Source organism: Chroicocephalus ridibundus, chromosome 6 (genome assembly GCF_963924245.1).
Source record: "Chroicocephalus ridibundus chromosome 6, bChrRid1.1, whole genome shotgun sequence".
Lineage (NCBI taxonomy): Eukaryota > Metazoa > Chordata > Aves > Charadriiformes > Laridae > Chroicocephalus > Chroicocephalus ridibundus.
The window spans coordinates 24,665,369-24,692,248 of NC_086289.1; the positions used below are offsets into that span (position 1 = coordinate 24,665,369).

The following is a 26,880-nucleotide window of genomic DNA, read 5'->3' on the forward strand; positions in this document are numbered from 1 at the left end:
TAGCATATACTTGCAGTTCTGAGTGGCACATTTCTGACCTGTGTTCTTTTTTTGCCTTTTTAAAGTATCCAAGACTTCTACAGTTCATACTGCACCAAAGTCACAAAGTCTTTGTCAGCTAGTAAAGACCAAGAGAACTCTCCTGTGCTCTTGGTGGCGAGGTCATTCCTCTCAGGCGCTGAGGAGGTAAATAGCTCTTACCCGATGCATGGAATTAGGCAAAATTCCAGTAGGAAGGATGATTACTTGACCTTCTTGCAGATGCAAAAAAGGTAAACATGGCTTAATTGTGATTCTCCTTTACAGTATATTTTAAGACTGTCAAATACTGCTGAGGTGGCAAAACTCTAATTATGTTAAAACACAGTTACTGATAATTTGTATTAAATAGAGTAAATTGAACAAGTTTATGTAGAAAAGTAGATCCAGCGTTGTCATTTGTGTATTTGGACTACTATGGTCAACAAGTGCAGTTACTAGCAACTGTATTGGAGCACAATAATGTATTAAGGTGACTAAAGCTGATATAGCAGGAAACATTTAATAGTGGTAAATATAAATGGTGTCTGGAAGCACAACAGCAGCTTTCTGCTGTTTGTTCAGGTTACTGTGAGATATTTTTTAAAAGTTCCACCTGTGTCTCTTGCCTTTTTAATCAAAACTAAAATCTCATTAAAACTAGTTATAATCCATGATTATTTAGGGGATTTTTAGGGCTGCACAAGTTGGGTGTTGAACTTCCTTGTAGAAATATTTTTCTTGTTTAATGTTCTAGCTATTAATTTTTCCAAGTGCCAGAAAAAAGTCACAACACACAATTTTCCCAGTTTTTTTTTTTTTTTGTAGACTAGTAAATTGACTTGGATACTGAATGTATAGGACCTTTTAAAATTCAGGTAGTTGAAGCATTTAGGAAAAACAAGTTAAAACTGAAACTGCTAAAATGCCTTTTGTATGTATCTCCTTGAATTGTTGTATCTGCTTAAGCACCTGACCTTCCCAAGGGTCTTCCTTTGTTTCTAGCTTGCATGGTGTGGTTCAAAGTCCATTGTGAAGATTGGGTAGTTGATCCTCATCCGGGGGCTCTCTAAAAGCTGTGCTGCCCTAGATTATTACTGTGAAAGAAGAAATGGAGATAACAGGAAACAGCACAAAAGGGCAAACTCCTGCAAAAAAACTCCTGCAAAATTCTTCAGGGCTCTGGGACTAAACTTAAGAATTCATCTGTGCTGCTGCCATCTCGGTCTCTTCCCTGCAAAATTTTTCCAGCAATGCCCAGCTCCACTTTTTTTAAAGGCCATGTGCTTAGCTTAGAATCAGAATTTTCAGGGTATTCAGCTAGAAGAGGGTTTGCTTTAAGTTGTGCCTGCTTTTGGGCCATAAAAGCTTTACAGAGGGTAAAATTTATTTGTTCGTGTCACAAAGAATAACGCTAAGGCTGGAACATTCTAAAAAGATAAGTTTTAAATTTGGCTTCTCTTCCTTCTCATCTTGACAGCGTTTGAAATGACTTTGGTTTTCCTTCCAAATAACAAATTATCCTTGTGACTGTGTAATTAACTACACCTTCCCCTCCCCTCCTTTTATGGAATTTCTTTTCCAGTAGCACCATCCTGCCAGGAACAATACTAGATTGTGGTGCTGTTCTCGTCATCATCAGATGGTAGGCTGTTCTTGGTGTTCCTCTTCTGCAGTGCCAATGCAATGTCCAGTTCTCTCAGCTGCTTCAAGAAGCCCCGGTTTGGCAAGATGCATCGGTGTCTTGATACTTGCTCAATGGCATCCACCACTGTCATGTTCTTGTAAATCATCAGGTAAGCCAAGACCAATGTTGCTGACCGGCTGCGGCCCATAGCACAGTGAACCAGAACCTTGTCTGCAGAAACAAAGAGAGATGATGCAAAGATTACACTGGGGGGTAATTTCTTTTTTTTTTTTTTTTTTTTTTTTTGATAGCAAAGGTTTCTGTAGTGCCCCTGCTCTGTTTGGTGGCTTGACTACCCTTACCAGCACTTCTGTAAGACCTGTCTTTTTACGGCTGGGGAAACTGACGTTGTAAATCTTACTGTAGTAACTGAATGTCATCTACATTGGAGATTACCCATTTAATCTTAAACCAGATATCTTTGAATTTATGTGTGACCAAAGGTTGCAGAGAAGGCCTGGGGGCTGCATCCTTGCATTAAGTAGCATGGCAAGCCCCGCTGCAGCCTAATCTTGCATGCCTTACAAGCAGCTTGTATGTAATTCTGTGTTTGGGCATAATGACCAAAGCGTAAGGATGTGGGAGGGTTTGGTGTGCTATCAAACCATCCCTCCATGAGGATAAATGGGATGCACAGAAGAGCATTTCTGTTCTACCAACAAAACACAAAAGTTAACCGAATTTGATTATTTTTTGTTTTTCTGATCATAATGTCCTTTAAGATCTAGATTACGTTGCTTCATACCTCATTACTTTGTTTGTAAAACATGGCAGACCAAGGATTTTTTTTTTTAAGGTTCTGGTATACATGTAAGGGCAGAGGATAAGAAGGGCCATAGAAGTTAATAGGTGTATAACCAGGGGGATAGAAAAGCTTCTTTAGAAATCTCTGGTTAGTCACCCTTACCCTATTATGCTGCATTAAAGTAACATTTCCCCCCCCACACCACTTCTCTGGATTACGTGATCAGCTCCTTGCAGTAGTGGCCTGACTTGTATACTGTGAATCCAGAGTCTCTGTTAACAGTTTTCATCTCTGAATAAGTGTGACTCAAGATGTAGGTTTGTGACGTTGCTTGGTTTAACTTTGAACTTCCAGAGGCAGAAAGTCCTTGGCTTCAGGTACTAGCAAGGACGTAAGCCAAAGTGGAACCTTCCCCATTTGCTGTGTCTGGGGGAGGTGGAGGAAGAGGACAGTAAGTAGGTTCAGGTCTGATTGACAGGTTTTGAAACACTTCAAAAGATTTCCAAAAATGATTCAAAGCCCTTGAGGGGGTCTCACAAAGGGTTGAACTGCTGAAGGAAGTAGATTTGGAGCACTCTCTCTAACACCCTGCTAAGCTGAATTGCCACAGGAAAAAAAAAATCCTATCAGGGCCAATAATAGTTTATCTCCGTTAGCTATGCCTAGTGAGAAGTGTTGGGTGCAAAGCTGTGACTCCTGCTGATTAACTCCTTTGCTTCCAAGCACAAGAGTATGCCTTGGCACAAGTAGCATTGCTGTGTAATGGATGCATCAAGAGCTGCCAACACTAGAGGATTAATGGTTACAGTCTGCATCCTAATCCCAGCAGATAGTCTTAGAGGCATCTTGGCAAAATTCCAGTTGCTCTGATAACTAAAAGTGCCTCTTCCTCTCCTGGAAAATGATAATCCCTTCTATTATTACTGCAAATATTTGAAACGGATGAAAACTCTCATTTGTTCAGCCCTTCATGCCTCTCTTTAGAGCTTCCCACCTTGTAAATGGGTTGCTGTTGAGGTGATAAAATACGTGATAGGACAAGGAAGGCTTTGCTTTGTGTGGGTGGCAAATGCAGGGGATCTAGGAGAGAATGTACAATTTTATATTGTGATAACAAAGGCAAAAAATGGCTGTACAGTTTTCTGAAATGCCTCCTGGTTGTAGGAAAATAAGGTCTAGCCTTTTCTGTATGTGAATATTCAAGATCTGACTGCCTGTTACAGCAAAACATAGGGCCATGTGTTTTCTGTACTATTTTGTACTGTCCAGTTCCAATGTAAGGACCAATCTGAACCTCTTTCCCCAAGAGGGAGTGTGCTCTTGCAGTCTTTGATCCTGACCATTTACATCCTTTGGGGCTGAATATAAAATACCAGTGCATGGAGCTGGAGGTCTGCTGAGTGGTGACAGGTCCCTGGGCTATTTTGGTCACTTGAGTTGGGCTTGTGTTTCTTGAAAGTCTGTCTAGATGCAGCACTCCCTTTCCAGAGTCGGATGGAGCGATGAACGTTGAGGTGTCTTTGGTCAAATGCCTTGGGTCTTTGCGTCTGTCTCTCATGTTTTTTCTCACATTGCTTTTATCTTCTCAGTCTTTAGTGTATTTTTTTCCCGTGACGTCTTCACATGAGAAGAAATGCTCTTCCCCTCTACATCTTGTGGAACTAAGACACAAAGGGACCGAAATCTGTAGCATAGAAGGGAACTTAAAAACATCTTAAAATAACGTGTTCCTTTCAGATTAATCAGGCCTCACTGGTATAAATTTTAAGCTGTCCTGTGGTCCGAATTACATGTTCATATCTTTATACACAGCTGAATGATAGCATGCATAATTGTGAACAGTTCAACTTTGCCTCTAAAACTGTTATAACTGAGATAACTTCAGCGTTAAGTCCATTTTCCTGTGTTTAAAGTCTCCAAATACTGTTCTGATCAGGGAGCTTCTTCACCATCACAAAGATTTTGAAGGTTACATCGGAATTAATGCATTCGGACTGTGTTTTGACAGCAACCAAATTGCCAAGCTTTCTGGCCTGTTGCAGAAAGAGACTTCTTCATTTGTCTGACAACTTGTTTCAATAACATTGTCTATTGAGCATCTTCCCAGTAAAATGCATTGTATGAAGACATCTATTCAATGAATTTGATCACTTGGCTGGCTGAGGGTCACACCTCAAACAGTGTGGTATAACCGGAGCAAATTCATTAATACCTACATTCTAGTTACAAAAGGCTAAAGTTTTCACCTTTTCCTTCTCTTTGCATTTACTCAATTCTAATGCAAAGTAGCAAATGAGTGTAATGGTGTTACTGATCAGAAGTATTTAGTGCATATACTGAAGTCCCACTTCAGTATATTACCACTGGAGATAGGTACTTGGTTACTTACTATAAAATCCTGTTTAGGAATCTGGAAGCTGTTTGTCAGTCAGGAAGACGCACACAAATGCTCCTTTCATTAGGCACTTAAAATGCATAGCACCTTTCTTCACTAGATGTGCATTCACAAATAATGCATTTATGTTGTTGGAGGAGAGCACTAGTTACTTGCCTTTAGTCTTTTCTCCTGTAAGCGTAAGAGACATCAGTCTACTCTTTAGTCTAGCTTCTGGAGTCATTCTGTTCTGTAAATGTGTGTTGGAAAGCTGTTGTCATGCATTCAGTCTCGGCCTCTTCGTGGGCCATGCATATGTGCCTTTATGCATATCCTTGTCTGGGATAGGAGACGTACATTTAGTATATTTTTCCTCATGAGAAAGTTAAGAGCTTGCTCTTTTTCTTCCTGGGTGTTACAGTAATTTATTTTATCGGTCTCCATCAGAGAACATCCTAGCTATCTTATTTAAAAATCACGTGAGTGTGGCAGGCAGTGCACAGCTACAGAAATGATTGCAGTTGGTAATATCTACTTAAGTGCAGATTTTTTATTTTTTTTTCACTTTTTTTGTAGAAGTTCATCCAGTTACTCTTTGATTGGTCTTGTGTTTTCAGTGCTGGACTGGTGCTTGATACTGTTTCAGAACTTCCTGGACTTCGATGTGGTTTTGAAACAAAAAGGCTGATTCTCCTCCCCACCTTCATCCTTCCCTGCCTCTGTATTTATTGGGGTGTAAGTTTTTTATTCAACCTTTGCTGCTTCCTTTGTGCTTGTTTCTTTACTTGCATGTAGCAGACAAAGGTGTTACAGGAACCAGGAGAGTGATGGAAGTGAGGAAGTCTGCATTTCTTATTTCAGCTACTCCAGTCTGATGCTGACCTCTGGCCTCCAGCCATGGCTAGACAGAGGTGCGTGTTAGTTATCCGCTCCTTCCCAAAGACAGTGCTTCAGATTTGCTTTTTGAAATGCCAGGTACCTTTCTTCACAAGCAAGTAAGCTCCGAAGCAGTTTTGCCTGCTATTAGGACTTTGATTTTTAAAACTGAACTGCTTTCAAGACTTTCTCCTGAACAAGGGAAGGGACTCTTGCTGTAGACTGTACTTGCTGAAAGGGTAGAATTTAAAACCTGGCTGGCTATTGGGGGCAAGCCAAGGTAGTAGCTGTCTACAGCTGAGCTAAACAGCCAAGAACAGAAGCTGACAGGAGGCTTGAAACTTGATATGTGATCCTCTGATTTTAAGATCTTTGTAGGTCAGCAGCAAAGTCTTAAGTTTCTCAGCTGGTTTCTGGTAAAATATCCTGTGGAGATTTAAAAAAAAAAAAAAAAAAAAAAAAAAAAGACATCGTTTGGGGGGAAGGAGTATGAGTAATAAGGAGTAATATTGAAAGCCAGTGTGAGGCCTAGGCTGTAGCACTTCACATCAGTGTAAAGCTTTCTGATAGAACACTGCTGGAGGTCAGCAAATAATGAATTGTAGTAATCAAGCTGAGAAATTACAAAGGCTTTAATGAAATGTTTCTAGATGTCTGCTGTCAGAGTTGTTTCAGTCCCCTGCTGCTTGGAAGATGGCAGAGAGATAAATCTGTTATAGCTTGGGGTAGATCTGATGGCCAGGTAGGAAGGTGGTTTTTATATTTGTAAAGTGAATCTAATGCTGCAGAGCGTGAAGCTGTGCAGTGACAGCCTGGAATCTCTGCAGAGCGCTCATGTTCCAGTCCCACCACTATGCAACCAATATTCATTAAACGTTTCTTAATAGGGACTAATCTGAGGAAAGGACAGCTAGTTCATGGAACCCATGCAATGTCCGATTGTCTCTGATGTGTTTACAAAGGAGGCAAAACAACAACAAAAAACCTCTATCAGACAGGAGACCTTAATGTAAGCTGTGATACAGACTTTGATAAAAGTGCTTGGTCAGGGGCACTTGGGCTGGTACTAGCTTTGCAGTGAGAAAGGGCCTAGTTACATCACTACCTTCTCTTAAACTAGTTCCCTGCTACTAGTTTTAATTCTCTGTTAAACTGTATTGACTTATTTCATTCCCATAAGGTTGAATGCTGTGGAACTATGCTTGTAATCAGATGGAGTAAATCCTGTACTGTTTTTAACCATTTTCAGCACCCTCCTTACTTCTTTCGTCCTGAAGCGCATTGTCAATGAATTTAGAAGCTGAATAAAAGAACTGACTGAGCTTGAAAGTGGGGAGATCATCTGCTTCCACTCCATGGTACTCCACATTCATGTCGTGGTAATAATCTGGTCCTGTGTCCACGTTCCGCTGACCGTGGGCCGCATTGAGGATGTGGGTGAAGCCTGCCTTCTGAAGGCTGTAGCGATCTAATGCAGTTTTCCTGTTAAAACAAGAGCTGTCATGTAAGTGAGGAAGCTTCTTGCTTACGCAGCAAGCCAGAAAAAAAATAAATCTCTGATTAGGTATGTTCTAAATGCTTAAAAAAAAATGCATCATTTGCCATTGTAGAGATTTTCAGATACTGGCTTTCAGAGTGAATGATCCTTCTGGAGTTCATGACTATCACTCCCAGGTCCTTGGAGCACCTTAAAAATGAACGTATTTTCCTGGTGCCTTTGTAATGTAGGCAATACTGGTTTCTATCCATCATGTACAACGTGTACGAAAAGAAACTTGAGATACAGAAAGAAATAGAATGAATTATCTAAAGTCATAAAAGCAAATCAGTGGCAGAACTTGAAATAGGGCCCATGAATGCTGCTTTCCCCTTCTGTCCCATCAATTGATACTGCAGAACTAATAAAAGAGTCAGTACTAGGAGAGTAGTAAGATCATCTGGGATTCAAAAAGAAGCTCTTTATCCCTGAAAGAAGTTACAGAGTTTTTTCTCCATTTCTATTTAAATAAAAATATTTTTTAAAAAAATCATCCTTCTGTGGTCACAACTCCCTATCAGGTTTCCTTTTACTGAATGTTTGATTAAACCAGAGGTCTAAAGCAAAAAGAACTAGATATGGAAATTGGGTAGTAGCCTTCAGTGGAAGCTGAAAGTCATATATTTAGCCCAATATTCTAATCTGTTCTTGTCCTTTCTTCACTTAGGCAAGGGAAGTCAGAGAGGGGAGGAAATCCTAGATTTTCGTGTGCCCAATACCCACTCTTAAGTGCTTGCCAGCAGTCTGAAATTCCTCAAAAAGTGTAGTGTGTGGACAGATACGTAAAAACTCTTTTGTTCCATTACAGAAAGCTTTTAATTTTGAAAAGTTTTATTCTGGAAAAACTGTCAAGTTTTCATTAGTGCCTAGGAAGATGACTGAGCTTTTTGCAAAGAATTGCATAGGCTTTATTCTGTTAATGTATTTTCACATAACTACTGCTGCCATAAATGAATTAGTGCATGAAGTGAAACAGCTTTTTTCAACCAAAAGTACCTCTCTCCATGAATGTTTCCTGAACATTTCAATGTGTAAATGCAGCTGCTGTCACACAGGACGTTGTGGTGGGCTACCTGTTGTGTTTCATAATTCTAGTGGTGACAGCTCAGAATAGCTTGAAGTTGACTCCACCTTCCCAGCCTCTTGTCAAAGTCAGAATCCCCCTTTGAGCAGTCAAGAACCTAGTCATTAGAGCATTTAACTGGGATATGGATACTGAAGGTCTCACCTATGCTCTTTCTGATTTAAATTAAGCTTGTGGTAATTGGCTGTTCTGAGTAGGCCATTCTTCCTGCAGAAATTCCTTTCTGGTCAGGAATGGTAATGTCTTGACCCTACTGGCATTTTTGCTATGAAATAATGTCATAAGTCACCTATGTGATGATTTAAAAAATAAATAAAACCTCCAGTTAGTGGGGTGATGCCTGCCTAGACTCAGGAGACTCTGGAGGACAGAGAAGCAGCCAGCATCATCTTGCTGCTAGTGCTGTGACTTGCCACCTTCACCTTGGGTTAAATAATGCCAGGGTTAAATACAAATTCCTTTTGTATTTTTGTGGCAGCGATTGACCTAGAAGGATGTTTGTTTTTCTCCCTCTTTTTGGAAAACTTGTCCCTTAGGATTCTGTTCAGGTGGATATGCTCTGTACACTTTGCCAGCAAAGGCACTTCAGTTCTGGACTATAAGGATGGCCAGTACTTAAAAAGCAGATTAAATGTCCTGGCCAAAGAGTAAAGGTGCAGAGAATAACTACTTCTTTTGGTTTTGATGTGCTTGAGGTGAACTACAGATTCTGTTTTCAAATTAAGGCTTATTTTGTTTGCCTCCCTGATACTGGGATAGAGAAAATACGTTTTCCATTCACCAGGCTTGGCCCAAAGCATGTATCCAACAAACCATGAAAGACTGATGGTTTCAGGTCAGAGATCTCTGCTCAACTAAACTGCAAGTGGAGACCTACATGTGGAATAGCGTAACTGCAACTGCAATGTAGTTAGGGTCAGAAGAAAAACAAGGTTTTTGATGGACGGTAGATACTGACAAACTTTGGGTTCTGCAAGCACTGCTCAGACTAATAAATAGCATGTGAATTAAATGATGAAGTTGATCCGAGCAAGGACAGTGTCAAACAATAGGTCACATTGCAGTCACTAACATTTGACACTTACTTACATTCATCTGAAATCTAGTTTTCCTGTTTCTTTGATTAGATTCTCAGGAGATTGCCTTTTGACGCAGCGGGTGCATGGAATGCTTTTGTTTCTGATGGTCACACAGTTTTGTTCTATGTCTTAGGATCTCGTTTTTAAGTGCTCAGTGGCCCCAGTGTTTCAGTAGGTATTCAGAAAGAAGGAATACTGTCTTTCACTGACTGCATAAGCAGTCAGCTCAGTCTGGCCAATCTCTTTGAGCTTCCCCCTCCACCTCCCAATCTTCCCTGTAGCTGCATACTGTGAATTCAGGGCCCAGGATGGAATTAATCCTTCTCCTTCTTATTTAATCAATTAAAGGCAATGCAGTTAGGTGTTCATTTTGCATCACAATTTGCATTAGTGTTGTCTGGCCCTTGGCCTGTTGGAGTGTGAGAACGTGTGTGTTTTTACTCTGTTAGCTTATTGTGTTCCCCATGGCTTGGGCTGGAAAGGGAAAGAGAAGCAGCAATGGATCAACCTTGAATGCTGTTGCAAAAAGCCCATCATAAATGCTCAGATGTAACTAATTCATCTTCTGTGAATATCTTACTTATAAAGTAAATTGTTAAATGTACCAAGGAAGTGCTTAGAGGGTTATCTGCTCCACTGGTTTTGGCACTGAAGAATTTGTACTGTTTTCCTCAATGCTTGGAATAGGCTGATTTTAAAATGTTACCTGATTTTTAATTACACTTGATGAGTAGACTGATTCAGCAGTTTTGGACTGTCCCTTGTGGACTGAATGTAACCTTGCCCAATATAATATTTTTCTTTATAATACGGATGCACATTTTATTCTTTCTACTGATGTTGCTAATCTGGAAAACTTCCATTAAATGAATGCTCAGTGTTGAGCACTCAGTTCTGTTAAGATCTCCACATTTTCACTGGAACAGATGCTCAGACTCTGCTGTGTGTAGGTGTTGTAGAACCTTTCAGGTGAACCGAGACCTAAAACATTTGCCCTGGCTAAGTGAAGCATGGTCAACGTAGGTCCTGTGGGTATGCGGCTGGTGCATCTGCAGGCTGAGCTATTGTGTGTAATCTGTAAAGAGGATGTTGGGTACCTTTCTTCCAGCAGATACCGTGGGCAGCATTATCTATGGAAAGCTTTTCATAAGGCTTCTAATACATAATATTTTGTAGAGATCTGAGGAAACAGTTATTGTGCAATACAAAATAGAGTTCACTGGACTGCAGGAGGTGCCTGCCTTGGGCTTTAAAATCTGCATCTTTTGAAGAAAGATGAAGTGACGATTACTCTTTTTCAAGAGAAGGAGTGCTTGGTTTCAAAATTGGTAAGGAGATAAGGAAGCACTTATGTGTTGTCTCCTTTCTTTCCATCCCCCCAGTCTTGCACTTGATAATTACATTTTCATGAAAGATATGTCTGCTATTCTTTCAAAAACTTTCCGCGGTTTTTTTTCTTGTAAAACCTTTCCCCAAAAGCCAGGCAGACAGCCCAGGTGGACCACCAGCCCAGTTGTCGTACTGACCCGGGTTTGTCTGCCTTTTCACTCCAGTCAGCTGTCTTTTTACCTTGCCCGTTGATCATAAATACTATTGGACAGGGATGCCCTGTGCTGAGACTCTGACGCTGCTATAATATAGGCAGTTAAGCTTGAGGTCATGCTGGGTCTGCAGCATGTTGATTGCCCGTTGACAGAGAGCGGGAAACAGGCTGTTAACCCTCATATAGGGAGACCCATGTGCCTGTAAATGGAAATGTTACAGTGCCTCTTGATGTGGTTGCTTGGACTGGCTTTAGCCATCAGTGAACTCTGGCTTTGTGTGATGGACTGGCTTGCTTTCCAGCCTCAACTGAATCTGTAGTGTGGATGCTGTTGTGGAAGCATCCCTCATTATCTGTTTACTTTAATCAGAGCCTATTTTTTTTTTTTTTTGGTGTTTCATCATTCATGGTACTCCTGGTTATGTCCCAAGGGGGAATGCTTTTGGTCTTCCTTGAAGTTTTTACCATGCCTGAGATATCAGTATTGTAGGTGAAAGGAAGGAATAAATCAAGCATAAATATCTGCAAATATCTGATTGGTTGAGGTGACTAATAGCATAGGATCATTCAGGGGTATATGAATCATATACCTTATTGGGGGATTTATAAGTCTATTTCTAATTCCGTTTCAGCTAGAAATGGCACAGATTTTTTTCCCTTGCAATTGGCTCACTACCAGAGTTTAATAGTTCCTGTTTCCCTCTTTGGGTGCTGCTCTTTCCTAATAAATTGCAACTAGTATTTCCATTTTTGTGATTGTGGTTGAATTTTAAGTCACCATTGTAAAGAAGAGTTTGCTACAAATGTCAGTGTAGGTGAAGCCATAAGCATTTCACTACTCTTGCAATTGTTTTCATTTTGTATATCTCCACCATCTGTGCTATTAGCACTTGATTTCCTTTTACATAGTGCAACTGTGGTCTCCAGTGTCTGTCTTGAATGTGTTCCTATGCAGAGAAGGTGAAGTATGGCACTGGAAGATAACAGTGAAAATTTTGGTATAATTCAGTTTAGTAAGAGATGAACAGGGCAGATTGGTCCCACATAAAAACTCATCAGCTCTTCAGTTCAGAGCGCATAAACATATGCTAAAAGTTAAGCATACCCAGAAGTCCTTCCCTCTGTAGCAAAGCGTGTTAAGCAAAAGCTCAGCGCTTTGCTGAATCAGACCCTGCATTTACTGTAGGACAGATGGACTCATAAACATGTTTTTAAAGTTCTGAGGCAAGGGGGAGTACTTTGATATGGGAATGCCACCTAAATGGTGAAAATACAACATAAAATCACTTTCGCATAGGGATATATTGATAATAACAGACTACCACCAAGAAGAACTGACCCAAACAAAATTGTCTTCCATTTTCAGATGCTTCCCAAAAGATTATTTATGTCTCTTAGGTTGTGCAAGGGCAAGTAAAAGGCTTGTCCAAGACTATGCCTGCTGTCAATTTTAAAGCTGAGATTCGTAGGACTAAAAGCAAGTGCTGCAGCAAACTCTGCCTTCTGGAAGCAACGATGTAAGTAGTTACAACGTGAAAGAAAATCCCTCCTTTCAAATTGCCATCTCCAGTGTACCAAATCCCTTCTCTCTCTTTTCAAAAATACTGTCATAACAAGCTTTAGTCCCAGCTGCTTTCATCAGGAAGATGCCCAAACCAATGGAGTTGCAAGAGAGGGGAAAAACAACCTGGAGGCACTGCAGCCTGCATCTCCACATCAAGTATATAAAAAGCAGCTAACAAAGGGAAGAGAAGGCGGCTCATGAAAACCCAAGCGCATCTAAAGGAGAAGGGAAGCAATGTTCTGAAACACCTTGTGGGAGTGTGGGCAGAGCAGCTCCTGCGACAGGTAAGTCAGCACCTTATAGCTGGTACTGGTCAACCAGAAGACTGGTGTGCTTATAAGCTCTAAGTAGAGCCAAGTCTCTTAAGCTTCATGTGAAGGTTGAGCAATGCAAACATCTTTCGGTATAGACTATTAAAGCCCACAGCTCGATGTGACCCAGATTGACAAAACACAAGGAAATCTGAGGCAACATGTTACTAGAAGAGGAATCATCTCAAACTTTTCCATTTTCTTAAATGCTGAAGGAAAGCTTGATGCAGGATGATAATTTACCAGATGGTCAGTGTCAGAAAGAAGCTTCCTGAATATAGGCAATACTGACACTTTCTTAAGAAAATCTGGCAGTTCTCCATCCTGAGGAGAGATGTTGAGAATTTCCAATAATATTGACCCAATTTCCTTTGGTAACTCCAGCACTGGGGGAATCTAAAGATAGTGTTGCATTGTATCCCCTTTTCCTTCTGAGGTGCTGCTCCATTTCTGTGGATACCTTCTGCTCAGTGTGAATTAGAAGAATTTTTAGGTACCACTGAAAATACTGAACAGGATCTTCATAATATGTGGTAGAAATAGATTTAATGGTCCGTTATTTTTTTTCCAGACCAAAATGGTGGCTGTTGTTTTGTAAGTGATCCAACCTAGATACAGGAAATACCTCTCTGCTTTCTATACAGCAAAGGCATTAAACACGTGATGTAGTCTCTCAGTTCCTGGTTTTCACTTCAGTCACTCACCAAGTGTTAGAAATCACCTATAGTCAGAGGTGTTGTGTGGGGAAGCGTTACTTGTCTTAGAAACCATTGCTGCTTTGAGGTTTATGGTCCAGTGTTACAGATCTGATTTTCTGGATTGTTAAACTGCTGTTACAATTGGCAGATTCTCATACTCACAGAGTTGAAACTATATCCTCAAGAGTGTTGTTATAATCTAAATCTGCATACACTCCTATTTTTGTATGATTAATACTGATGTAGATCCTAGGAGTTCATAAAGCTAAACAGTGGGAGGTAAGTATTTGCTACCCTGAGTGAGTCCCATCTCTTTTCTTCCAGATCAGTATAAATTGTCTCTGTACTTGGAAAAAGCTGTACTGTAATGTTTTTCTGCAGAAAGGGGAGAGAATGAATTTTAGTTAAGCATATATTTAAAGTTTAGTTATGTATTTTAATTATCATACACTCCAATCTGTAGGTTTGAGTTACTCGTGTGTCTTCTTGAAGCTTACCTGTGTTAGTTCTCGAGACCATGAGCCCTGTGGCTCTACTGGGACAAACACAGACCATAGCTTTCTTGAAGTGCAAGCTCAGTTCAGCTGCATATCCACAAAATTTTTCTTTTTAATCTGTAAGGAATTAGACTCCAGAATACTTCTTTTCCTCTGGGAGTAGTCTGAGAACACAGAAACACCTGAAATTGTGATCAGGCGTTAAATCCTAATGAGAGCTAGAGGACAGTTAAGAGGAAAACAAAATCTCGGGAGGCCTTTGTCTTCAGCTAAAATATTCTTTGAGATTCAGAAATGTGCAACCATGAACATCATTTCAGGTAATCAGGTGGTCGCTGAAGAGCTAGAAGAAAACTACAAGCTGCATAACTGGCAGAGGTTTTCCATGTGACTGCACTGAACCAAGCAGGCTTGGGATTAGCCAGTAAGACTGCCCGTGCGAGTAACCTGGTGACCCGCGAAAAAAAGGAGCAAGACGAAGCTGCTTTCTGTCCCTTTAGAAGGCTTCTGGATGTGAGGAGGATACATGCAGGCCCTAATCCTGGTAGCAGATGCATCAAAATCTTGGCAAAGCATGTTTTATTCCTATCACTGGTCTGTCTCCTGCAAGTTCCAGTGTCTGGTCTTTAAAAGTCCTTGGAACTTGCTGGAGGAAAATTTCAATTGGAGCTGAACACAGCATGTTATATTTTGAGGCTTTGATTATTCTGGGCCTGACAGGCTCATGGAGATTTCATTGCCTCTGGGCAACATCTGCAGCAAAGCCTTGTAACAAAAGGATTGAGTGGCCTCACAGGGCTCCTTGATAGCCTGTATTGCATTAGAAGGAAGATGTGGTTACGTAGTCAGGGTAATTAATTAGCATTTCCATAAGCAGTCACAAGTCCTGTTAACCTTGTAAATGCAGGAGGCAGGAATGAAGCACAGATGTGAAGGCTCTGAAGATAAACTCTGCATGTGTGTGTTCACTTGATTTTGTTGATGAGCTCCACTAAATTCTTTCAAGATCAACCTTAATTTAGCATGGCTAAGGATGCAAATACACCCAACATCTGTTCATGTCTCCATGGCAGCTCTTTGGCGACCAGTGCTACAGCAAGATCTTAAAATAAAACAATACAAAACCCCCTGCCACACTGAAGGGGGAAACTGTTGGTCAGAAGTAAGATGTGGAGTTGGCCGAGGAAAAATATAGAGGTCCCTGGACTTTGCCTGCTTCAAATCAAGTTTTAGTTCTGGTGATGAAAGCTGCATCTTGACTGCAGGCCGGTTCTCATCTCAGATTTTCTGCTACTGGGTGTCAAGTTTGCCCTTACCTGGCTGACAGCAGTCGTCGTCTTTCAGGGAGCCCCATTTTCTGGAGAAGTTTTACTTCTGTTCACCCCCCACCTAGTACTCACTTATTTTTCCTTCTCTATTGGCTTTCTGATTCTTTTGTCCCAGTGCTGTGCAGGACTTGTTTCTCCTTGAAGCACTGTTCCCTTTCTTCCTGACTTAAGACTGGTCTCCTGCAGAAATATACTGCCCAGTGTAAGTGGGTGTAGCTCCAAGTACCTCTCAAGAAGCTGCTTTTTCTGTTCCTCTGGTTAGTTTGTGCCAAGTGCAGGAGTGAATTGTGTTCAGAGTCATGCCTCCTCACAATTATTAAATTACAAGGTGTAACAACCCACTGCTTCAGGAATGATTACAGGAAAGAGCCAGTGGCTGGTGTCCTGGGCTTAGAGGCTGACTCTCCAAAGACCTACTGTCTTATCAGGTCCCTTTACTCAGAGGGCAGCTTTATCACAGAGATAAGAGGGAAATTATTCTCATGGCTTTGTTCAGAATAATTCTGCTGGTGTTTTTGAACAAGGATGTAGGAAAAAAATGCCAGAAGAGGCTGTTCCTTACCCTGAACTTTGAGTTGAAAATAGCTAAGAAGAGGGGCAGGGTAGGATAGGAAGAGGACAACTCAACTCCCTTTTCCTTTGTTCCTGAGTCAGTTGGCCAGGCTCTTCCCGTGGCTTAAAATATTATATTTTTTTTTTCCTGTCTCTAAAATTGGGAGCCTCAGTTTGGTTAAAGCCCAGAGCTCTTGTGTGTCTTTCTGTTGCCTCTGGCGCCAGAGAAGTGATTGGTCGATGATATTAGGAGTCTTGTAACTTTGAAAGCTGTATATCTTTCCTCTTTTATAAGCTGGCAACAGATGAATTTTAGGACCTTTTAAAAAAATTATTGAGAACTTTGGAGCCAGTGGGGCTCCTGCTTGTGCCTTACAGTGATCATGTAAAATAAATGTCATGTTAGCACAGGGTGTAGAGGAAAATGGGAAAGGGACCAATAATGCCTAAGGGGTAAGAAAAGCTCTCTTGCTCTGCTCATGGGTTGGGCTGGGGGATTTTCTGATGGCACGTCTCCCTGCTGCAGCAGTCATCTCTGCTTGTCAGAATATGCTGTTTCTAGCTTAGTCCTGTGCTCAGCAGAGCTAAGTCTGTTTTGTGGGTTTGTTTTTTTTCCAAATCACACTTGGTCTGATCAGTGAGACACATCTCTGCAGCTTTGCCTTCCACAGGGTTCTGTTTGTTTTAATCTCTTGAGCAATTTGGAAATGCGGAATACGTGTACACAAGCACAGGCTTGGAAATGCAGAAATACCACTGCGGGTTGAGCTGTCTCTTCAGTCACTTTTCAAGAATTACATTTTAGGCTTGAACCAACCTAAGCTGTGGTCCAACACATCTAGGCCATGCCCTTCTGTCAGTGTAACCGTGGCAGGACTGTCACTCAGAGATAAATGACAAACTACTCCTTGAAATAAGACATTTAAAAATAGATCGTGACTAGCTTCAACCTCCGCAGCCTGCACTGGTGCCACAACTGCTCCTGTTACTCAGTCTTTAACAGTAGACTCCGCCACACAGCAACCAACGCTGTGTGTCCGTATCTGTAAGGGTCGTGCCAGACTCCGATTGCTCTGTGGAACTCTGGCATCTGTCAGTAGCTCATCAAATCACAGCATCATCGCTAAATACTAATGAACGGGTAGGAGGAGGAAAGAAACACCTTGCTCTGATGGTGAGCTGTACTTAGTACAGCTTAGTCATCTCCTGTGTAGAAGAGATGTACTATGTGCACTTACAGATCTGCTATGTGGAGAGGTACTACGTAGACTTACTCATCTCCGATGTAGAGGTTGGGCCAGACTTCGTTGACATGAGTGTACTTCGGGCATCCTTTCCAGAAGAGTCGCTCCAATTCAAATGCACCTGGGGTGCAGTATTCCTCATCAGGATCTACTTTGATTGCTGTGTATGCATTTTTCTTCCCAGTGTTCAAACCTGCTGATGACATCTTGTCCATGGAGTAGCGTGCTCAGGATGTGCCAGCAACTGGAATGCAACCCAAACAGAACGTTAAGAACAAAGCAAGCGAGTTCTGCTCTGTTTGTGGGACGCTGGGAGCAGCACTGGCCACCTGTGGTTGGGCTGGGCATGGTTCAAGATGGATGTACCTGCTTGGTGTCTTGAACAGACTTGCACCTGGATTTCTGCCTCCCCTGAGCTAGGCAGGGGATACTTGGTTGGACAAGCTCACCAGCAATGGGAGCAAAAGCCAAAGGTTTGTGATCATTGAAGTTCAGTCTCCACTGAGAATTTGTTTCCTGGAAAATCCACTGGGAATCCACCAAACAGGTCTAGCAGCCAGATCCAAGGGATCTAGAACAGCTAGGGCAACTGAGGGAGGAAATTTGACGTTTCTTTATTGTTAATTGTGAGTCTCCTAAAGGCTTCTCCTTTACATGATTTTCATCAATGCAGGGGGATTAAATGTGTCTATGAAGGCGAATCGTAGGTGTACATGTTACACTTTTTCAAGACCTTAATGCAGACCTGCACAGTGAACCTTGTAGGCTTTTTGCAGGAATGAGAGTTTGCCTTTTTGCAGCACCACTGACTGATTGACAAAGTATTTTTCAGCCAGGATGGGCTCAAGGACTTCCTCCTAGACGCATACATGCCAAGTGGGTAGGAAGAAGCACTGATGAACATATAGAAGGGAGTAATGGAGTGATGTTATCCTGTAGCTAAAATCAGAGTATTGTTAATGTTGCCAAAACCAACACCCTTTGCCTGGCTGTGCTGTCAAAGCTGTGTTGCTCAGAACTGACAACCTTGATGTCTCATGTGTTTGAGCTATCGGCTAGTATTGAATCCTTTGGCGTCAGCTTTACACTTCTCTTGAAGCTCCAGATTCTCTCCTGCTTGCTGTGATTTCCTCAGCTGCTATCCTGATTTAGACTCTCCCCTGTGTAGTTTGCCTCCTTCGGCTGTGGAGCAACAGTGGGAGCTCAGAGGGCAGCCTGGAGTTTTTGCAAAGCTGGTGAGTGAAGTTAAAGGCCAGAGACTAACTTGAGTCTTGACACCTCCCCTATCCATGCTTTTATGAAGTCACTGCCTTAGTACACGGTAGGTAACTATCGGTTTGCAAGAATATCCTTGTCTGTTGGACAGGTGGGTTTTTTGTATCCATGTTTAGCTTTCCTAATCCCCTGCAGCTGAAGTATCTCGGGTATAAGCCCAGTGAAATACGTGTCATACAGAAACCTTTGCACTAGCAGCAAACCTACCAGCAGCTCCAGGTGCAGTAGAGCTGCAAGAGGGCAATGCTGTGCTCCTTAGCTCAGGTGTGGCACTGCACTATCCTGCAGTATCCTCACACATACAGAGTTGGGTGTGTTTAGGTCAAGGGTTTTTCAGGTTTGTTTTTTTTATTTTGTTTTTTTGATTACTTGAAAATTTTGCAGGGGGAGAGTTAAGGTACAGTACATCCATGTATTCTCAGTAAAGGAGAAGAAGAAGAAACAAGGGGAGTGATTGACAAGTGATACAGGTGTACATGAGGTGAGAGCTTTTCAGTCCAAATTAACAGTGCTGGAAACTTTGCTGACTACCAGAGAAATACTCATGTCAAAGATCCAGGGCACAATGTCAGAGAAGAATTATTGTGAGGGACATTGGTGTCGTAAAGTCTCCTTTGGTTTTCTTCTATGGATTTGCACATTTCTGAAGGCAAAGCGCATTTTGTTCTGCAGGTTGTCAGCAGGAAGTTAAACTGCTCCTGCAGCTGATCTTTATGCTACAGCAAACCTCTAGGAACTAGAATTTGGAGCTGGCTACATGCCTGACCTCCTGTTTACCCTGTTGCCAGTTGTCTTAACCATCTTCTTCTCTTGTCCTCTGAAACAAGTTTCATTTTTTCCATGTTGCCAGCTGTGTGCTGCAGACTTCCTTGTCTGTTCCATCTCCCTGTTGGGTCTGTCTTGTTTCTCCTGCTGGACTGCCTGATGTTGCAGGGCAGCGGTTGCTCCTGTCTCTTGTCCCCTTGAAGGGAGAAGTTGAACCTTGCAGTTTTGTAGGAGGCTCATAACAAGAGGAGGTGGAGTTGGGCTTAATCTTATGAACTGTGCGAGTACAGCCTGCCAAAAATCCACCTTTCTTTCAGGCAACAAATCCTGTTAGTGGCTCCCCCAAATTTTTTTCTGTTGGCCACTGGTGACGTTTGTGTCCTTTTAATTACAGAAATCTGGCTAGTGCCTTCGTGCAGCTGTTGTTGAGCTCTCCTGCAAGCAGGATGGCCATTTTTCACTGACATCCCGTGTACCCATGGGGTTTTTTCCCTCAGTTTGGGCTCTTTTGTGCCTGTCATGTTCTGTTTCTCCATAAAACTTGAAAAAGCAAAATGATTCCTGTTTTCCTACTCCAAAGCGAGGCAAGATTATGGAGTTGTTTTTTGTTTGGCATGCGTACACCTTTGTTCAAGAATTGGCTTGCTTTCACTGGCAAGGGGATCTATCTTTCAGCCAAGCTTCCTAAAACATGATGATGATGTTTAGCTAAGTGGTCCTCTGCTGAGGTTTGTGAAGGGCTCTGAGAATTCCAGCTTCTAGGAAATTTACCTTATTGCTCGGTCTTGTGTGCCTCTGAGTAGCACCAACTCCCATCTCTGTGCCCCCAGTAGCCGTTCCCCGGGAGACCCTTTTTCCTTCCCATGCTAGAATTATGCTAATTCTACATGCAGACTCAACACTGTAGATAATGTTAGACTGTCAGAGATACAAATCTAACACAGTCTGACTTTGGGAGAGAATAGACTGTTATCTAGAACTTGGTAAGAACTGCTGTTTGTCTAGTAAGGAATTAACTGAACCGAGAGCCTGTTGCCTTGATGCTGAAGGACTGACTGTGCTTTTATTAACAGCTCCATAACATGGGAGGGAAGGAAATGAGGGGGAGAAGAGAAAGCAATGTAATCAGTAATCATGCTCAGTGGCCACAGCTCATTGATTTGTTACACCAATAGTCCTGCTTGTAGACTGCAGACCTCAAAACAGGGCAATTACATCTGCAAATGATCGTTTGTGGTACTGTAACACCGTCTCAGTTTGAAGCTTGGTTAGCACTCTGAAAGTTAGACCTCTGCTGAGAAATACTTGTTTTTGTCTGTCCTGGGAAGCCATATGCTCCCCGAACTTTCAAGTAAGCTGTTCTTTTATGCCTTGCCAATGTTATCTGCTGCAGGGATTTTTTTAAATTGAATTAGAGCACAGGAAAGCATCAGTTGAAATTCTTCTAATAAAATATGTATTTCAGATTTGACTCTAGACTAAGTAAGAAGTAACAGAGTTTAACTAGGAGGAGGGGGAAGCAGGGGGAAAGAGCTGGTTTGCTACTTGAGCTCTGGAATCAATTGCCATGAAGCATTTGGTTGAGGGGAGAAGGACAGAAAGGCTTGTGTCTTTCCAGGAACCAAAGATGTCTAACATCATCTTGTACTGACTGCTCTGCATGCACTAAACGGAGCTGAGGGAAGACTGTTCCCTACGCCTGCCCTCTTAAATTAAAAGAAGAGTGGACTGGAATATATTCTTTTGGGGTGGTTGTTCTTAACGCTGTTGTGGATATAAAGGATGACTGTTTGTCTATATAAGGATGACTGTCTAGCACAAGCCCAAGCAGGGAAAGCTCAGATTTCTTTTGCAGACCTCTGGGGAGGGGAGACCGTCCCTTGCAGGGTGTTCACCCGGTGCAGTTGGATGGCAGGCAGATTGCAGGGATACCCCTGCACAGGCTCATCGGAGCAGTCTCCCACCCCTTGCGGAGCTTCGTTTGGGCTAAAATGCTTTGTTTTATAAACTAAGAAGTGCAGGCTGAATAACGTACCAGCGGAGCTTTCCTGTACCAGCTCGGCAGTCACTTCATGGCACTGCACTGCGCTGGGAACACACAATCTTGGATGTAAAAGCTCCCTGGAGTAGGCACGATCCTCATGCCCTTTGCATAAGGGACTCCGCACCCTGCTTGCTCCTGGAAGTGCTGCTCCAGCACAGGACAGCCTTTCTAATCCATGGGGGAGGGATGGAGAGGAGAGTCAGATGGGGAAACTGTCCCAGAGCGGTTCTCCTTGGCAGGAAGGTTTGAGCCCTGCACTGGGGCCAGCAGTTCCCTTCCAGCGAGGCAGGGCGATCTGCGGCTTGTCCCACCCTTCCCCTGTGCCCAAGCCTTGGCTCCTTCTGCTCCCTGCTGCGCTGTGCCGAGGCCGGGGCTGGTCGGCAGCCCAGCGCCGGGTCCAGCTCAGTGGGACTGGGGTGCGATGCTCGAGCCTGTGCGATTTCATCTGCCGAGCCTGACATCCTGCGGGTTCTGCTTCTCAATCCAGCCTGTGACTATAACGCTGAGCTGCCAGCGCTCACCAATTATGCTGTCATGGACTTAAGTGTATTATCGGAACAAGGATGATAAAAATTCAGTCATCTGCATTTTTATACCCTAATCTTTCTCTTAATAAATAAGACCAAAGTGCATGTTATCTAATGAATTTTATTTGTTAATCACTTGGATGGCTGGAGTATTTCTCCCCCTTGGGTTATATGTATATAAATGAAAATATTGTTAGTGATTTCACAAAATGGTAATTCAGAATAATGGAGAGTTAATCCTCTTTTCATTAGCGAGCCACTTCAGGACATACACTGTGGCAAATTACACTGCATTTTAAGTCGTTCTCAAGTGCTGTGCACTAGAAAAAAAAAACATTAAACTACTTTTGCATTGATAGAAGTAATTGTGTGGCTAATTTGGATAAGCAGCATGCATTAGGCAGAGCAAAGGAATCTCTTCTTTATGTTCACTATCCACTCTACAGCTGCCAAATGGAATTGCTTATAGAGCTCTTTAGCTTTTTTATTTTATTTTTAACGGAACGGGGAGAAAGAAAGTGCAAGGGGAAAAAAAAAAGGGAAATCTGCCAGTCTGTCTGCTTTTAATTCAGAGAGGGAACACAGTCTAGTGGCTGTAGCAGTAATATGGCAGTGAAAGATTTCCTTTCTACACCTTGTTCTGAGTCCCTTGAACTACTCAAATTAAGCCAAAACTTCCAGGAAAGCTCTGGGAAGTCACAGATCATAGTGGCCTATTTTTCAAATTTGTTCAACTGGAGGGATGTGCCTCCTCTGCCCCAAAATTTGTAGGGGGTTAGCTAATGCTTTTGGAAACATCAGTCACGAGCTGTACAGTTTGGTAATCTCACAGATAGGGGGGAAAAAACTGAAGTTCGTATCTAGAGGTGAATGTCAGAGCTTTGGTAGTGGCATATACTTTTCTAATGCTGGTTTTCCAGATGTGGTGGAAGTTTCTGAGTACTTTGAGACTGAAAGCTATAAGTCATTATCTACATAACAAAATACCATGCTGCATAATATTTTTGGCTGAATGTGCTGTGCAAGCCTTAGTGCTGTGTATAAAAAGGCAAACAATTTGGCAAGATTTATGCCTGGGAGTTAAGATCCAAGTCAGCTGTAGAGATTTTGGTGGGGTTTTTTTTTAAAAAAAAAAGAAATGGCAAGCAGACATGCACAGACAAGGATTGCATTTGCCTTTGTCCTTCGTGAGGACCTGTGTACCCTCTCCCCTTCTTTTCTGTCCCCCTCACTGACCCAGGGGGTTCCTCTATCACCGCTGTTGTCACAAGCGTGTGTACTCCGCCTGCCAATTTGTAGCTGGTTTTGTGTGCCTGGAGCTACAAATCCCCAGTAAGGTCAGAGCCCAGTGGTGTTGATACAAACAAGCAATGAGAGAGCCTAAACAAATAAAAGGTGGGATGAAAAATGGAGGCAGAAGACAATTTTCCTCGCTTTTTCCTTCAGAAGGAATGCTGTAATCCTGTTAGCTGTTCTGTCCTGCCTGACATAGGGCACAGTGCTTCCTTGCCTTAATGCCCACTTCAGTCCATATTTATATAGCAGAATAGTTGAAATTCTTTACCACCCATGTTTCCTGCTCTTGGGAGCTCTCCCAGCCCATATGACATAAATCACCTGTGCTACTGGGGCTGTTGATGCTGGCTTTATTAAATTTAATTTGGTGTGCACAAGCGGACCAGCCTCTGGTTTGTACTCCGAGTTGTCTAAAAGCTATTTCTCCCTGAAAATACCAAGCAATCACAAATTCTTCTGGTTTAGCTGGGAATTGAAGGCTTTCAGCATCCAGCAAACACCTAAGTATATAAACTATTTGTAAATGCGGAGGCAGATTTTAATCTTATTCCTGTTTTGATGCTTTCAGAGTTTGCTTCCTCTTTCCTCGTGACAGCTCTGAGAAGGGAGTGGAGGTGTGATATCTTAAGGTTTTGGGTTGTTTTTTTTTTTTTTCCAAGATGCCAATGCGGGGGAAGAAAATAACCAAGGCAGGCTATCTATCTGTCAGCTCTGGACTGGGCCTTCACGAGAAGTCTACAGAAGTAGTGACGTTCCCAGTAGACCTTATGCCCACACCAGTGCAGTAGGAGATAACCACGGTGCCCTTGAAATTAGTCAGTGGTTTGACCCTCAAGCCTGGGGACTGAATTTATCTACTGCCATGAACACTAAATTTGAAAGAACAATAATGAAGGGGGGAAAAAAACCCTGTAATTATGATTAAGAAATCATTTTTGTTCATGAAATGCCTGCTATTGAGAAATTATTCCCATTTTCTTTTCTGATGCTGTATGGAGAGCTGACTTATTTGAATGTTTTTATTTATTGGGTAGAATTAAACACCACTGAAATCAGAGCACATCTTCCAGGAGGTCCAAACCTGAGACCTCCTTGGCTTCCAGACATCTGCAAAAATAATGCTTTTATTTTTATTTACTTCTTTCAGTTTAATAACTACCGTAGATCAGACCTTCGTGGAGAAACAGTATCTGTAACGAGGGTTTACAAGAGGGAAGTACCTGAGAGAAGGAAAGGATGGAGAATACCAGTTCTCCCACGCTTCCAAAAAAAATGCGCAAGAGGCTTGAATCCAGTTTACTAACCTGTTGCCGGGGAAGCACTCTCTCTCGGTGCTGAAGGCAGACAAAAATCAGCTCTAATGACTGAGCAAGTTGAGCAAGTCCCTGAATTCTTAAGAAATGTTTTGTTCTTCTATTTACAGCCAGCATGCCAGGTACATACCTGCCTTCGGGGTGAAAAAGTACTTACCCTTTTTGAGTATGACTAAGCGGAGGGCTGATTTTATAAACTGGAAAGTTCTCCTTGCAGAAGCCAATGCACATGCTGTCTGGAGTGCAGTGTTTGCACTTGGGAGGAGGGTAAACAGTGCTTTGGTTTCTAAGCCTTTTGTGACTCGCAGTACATCAGTTGAGCCTGGGAGCTGGTTAGCTGCAGTAACGAAAGCTTGCTTTGTCGGGTGATTTAACCAAATTAATTCAAAATGGTGTTCCCTGATATGCCATCCCTGTGACACTTTGCTCAGACTCCAAACGCTGGCAATAGCCATGAAGACCTGTATACCTCCTTCTGTAACCTGGCGCTTGCTGCGCCCCAGGGTGCTGCAAAGGCTCCTTGGGTGGTTTTGTTCCCTAACACTAGACCAGAAAAATTAATTTTGTGCAAATACTTCTTGGGAGGGAGGAGGAGTAAGTCCTTCAAAAAAATCTTTCTTTAAAAGACCCATAAAAGAATTAAGTGTTGTACACCCAAAACTGGAGATCCCTGGTCTACCTGCAGTACACTTAAGTGAAGAATAACACCACCCTGAGTTCCTTATTCCTGTCCTAGTCTTCACCAAAAACTGTCATTTACTTCTGTTCCTTTATTTTACCTCTGCATTCTCATGCTTGAAACATTCAGGGACTGTGAAATAGTTCATCCAATACATTCGCCTTTAAACAGTTTAAAACCAGAAGAATCATAGCCTCCGTGCAATTATTTCCCAGACCCTCCTGCTGTGAATATTCAAAACTAACCAGCTATTTCAATGAATTTCTAAGCCACTGATGACTTTTTAAAAACTTATTTTTGCCCTCATTCTTTATTGTTGACTGAACTGGTAAATTTAAAACAGACTAAGCTGAGATTTCATTAAATATTATGAGAGTGCCCAAAGAAACTTAAAAGACAGCGTCATCTGAGGGAATTGTAATTCAATTGGAAAAGTTAGATTTGACTGGAGGGTGGAGCAATTATTGAAGAATAAGCAAAATATTCTGGGACAGATGTCACAAAAGGTTGAAAAAATAAATTTTTTTTCCCTAAATTTCAATTTTTAAATTACCTCTAAGATAAATACAGCTTTGGCACCTAACTTCCTATTTTATAAAGTAATTTCTGTAGTATGACCAATTTAAAAAAAAATAATTATAAATTATACTTTCAAAACATCTTTGACTCTGCAATAGTTTTACGCTTTTTTTTTCTTTTCTCTGCAACAGGTTTATGAAATTATCAGTTACCTTAGAAAGTTTATCAGCTCTCCCTGGTTTACTAAACTGGGTTATAAAATGAAGCAAAGGAGCACAAGAAGTACAGCAGAAAATGTATATTGCTTAGTCTTACCTGTAAGCTTAGGTGCTGCTCTAGGTAGCTGGGTTCTGTGAAGTGAGGCAGAACCGACAAAAGAAATCTTACCAACTTCGCAACTAGAGTCTATTTTTAGAGGAAGATTTGCTGACTCTGACCTTGAGTGCTACCCACTCCAAAGGACGATCTTTACATCTGCTGGTAAAACTATTCCCTGATGTGACCTGAAACATTAAACCTGGCAATTTAGCTACCTAGCCTTGGTATGACTAAGATAATGTGATGCCTGCATGTCGACTATAATAAAACAAAACTCATCTTTTATCTTCTTATCCCCCTGTCAAGCCCGATGCTATGTGGGTTAGCAGCATTGCACTGCTGTTTTCTGTTGTGCCATGCACCAGCGATTTGGCACTGGCACAAGGGACAGTGGGTGGGGTGGCATCCTGACAAGATCCTCATCTCTTGCTTGTGCACCACCAGAAAGCTGCCTTCCCCTACCTACTGGCTTGGTTTTCTCCAGTGCTGCCACTCTCAGTACCCATCTGACTTCTGAAATGCCTTTCTCTGATGAGAAAGTGATGTGATGCTCAGCCCTGCGTAGCTCTGGTGACGTGGGCACAGCTCACCAAGAAGAGGCGGAGGTACACTCTCCAACCTTTGAAAAACTCCCTACTTTCCTAAAAGTTTTCCTGAAAAGCTCTGTGCCTTCCTAGTGCAGAAAGTCTAAAACTTTCTGTCATAAGCCATGCCCAGAGTCACCAAGGATTGAATCTGTGTTCCTGGTGTCAGAGCCACACCGCTTTGGTCCACCACTCCCATCCCCTGTGAGAGTGGTGACCTTCATGGCCTGTGGCTGTCTGCTAGAGGGATCGGTGATCACGCGCGAGGAGCTGGTACACAATACTCTCTCCCCAAGCACTGATTCTGCAGCAAACCATGCCTCAGTGTTGCCAACTCAGACAACTTCGTTAGGAGTAATGGGATTTCGGTGCTGCTGGGGCCAGGCTTGCAATGACTTAAGAAGCTGCAGCTGTCACGTGAGT

General features: G+C 42.2%; 1 protein-coding gene across 2 annotated transcripts; it reads right to left on the minus strand.

Moving 5' to 3' along the window:
* Positions 1-1,439: 1,439 nt before the first annotated feature.
* On the minus strand, positions 1,440-26,004 carry DUSP29 (dual specificity phosphatase 29). 2 transcript variants are annotated; one of them, XM_063338599.1, is made up of 4 exons: positions 25,871-26,004; positions 17,168-17,381; positions 7,019-7,182; positions 1,440-1,876 (listed from the first exon to the last, which is right to left on the minus strand). In XM_063338599.1, exons 2-4 carry the CDS (start codon positions 17,350-17,352, stop codon positions 1,629-1,631), a joined length of 597 nt encoding a protein of 198 aa, XP_063194669.1. In that variant the 5' UTR covers positions 17,353-17,381; positions 25,871-26,004; the 3' UTR covers positions 1,440-1,628. The 2 variants fall into 2 exon arrangements, with proteins under 2 accessions (XP_063194669.1, XP_063194668.1); XM_063338598.1 differs by having other exon boundaries at positions 6,962-7,182.
* Positions 26,005-26,880: the final 876 nt, after the last annotated feature.

Coding starts and splice junctions, on each gene's coding strand:
- DUSP29 (XM_063338598.1), bottom strand. CDS start 17,352: ATGGACAAGATGTCATCAGCAGGTTTGAACACTGGGAAGAAAAATGCA. Junction 7,183..17,167: donor AACCTCTACATCGGAGATGA/GTAAGTCTACGT, acceptor TTGTTTTAACAG/GAAAACTGCATTAGATCGCT. Junction 1,877..6,961: donor TGCGCTTCAGGACGAAAGAA/GTAAGGAGGGTG, acceptor TTGTTTCTGCAG/ACAAGGTTCTGGTTCACTGT.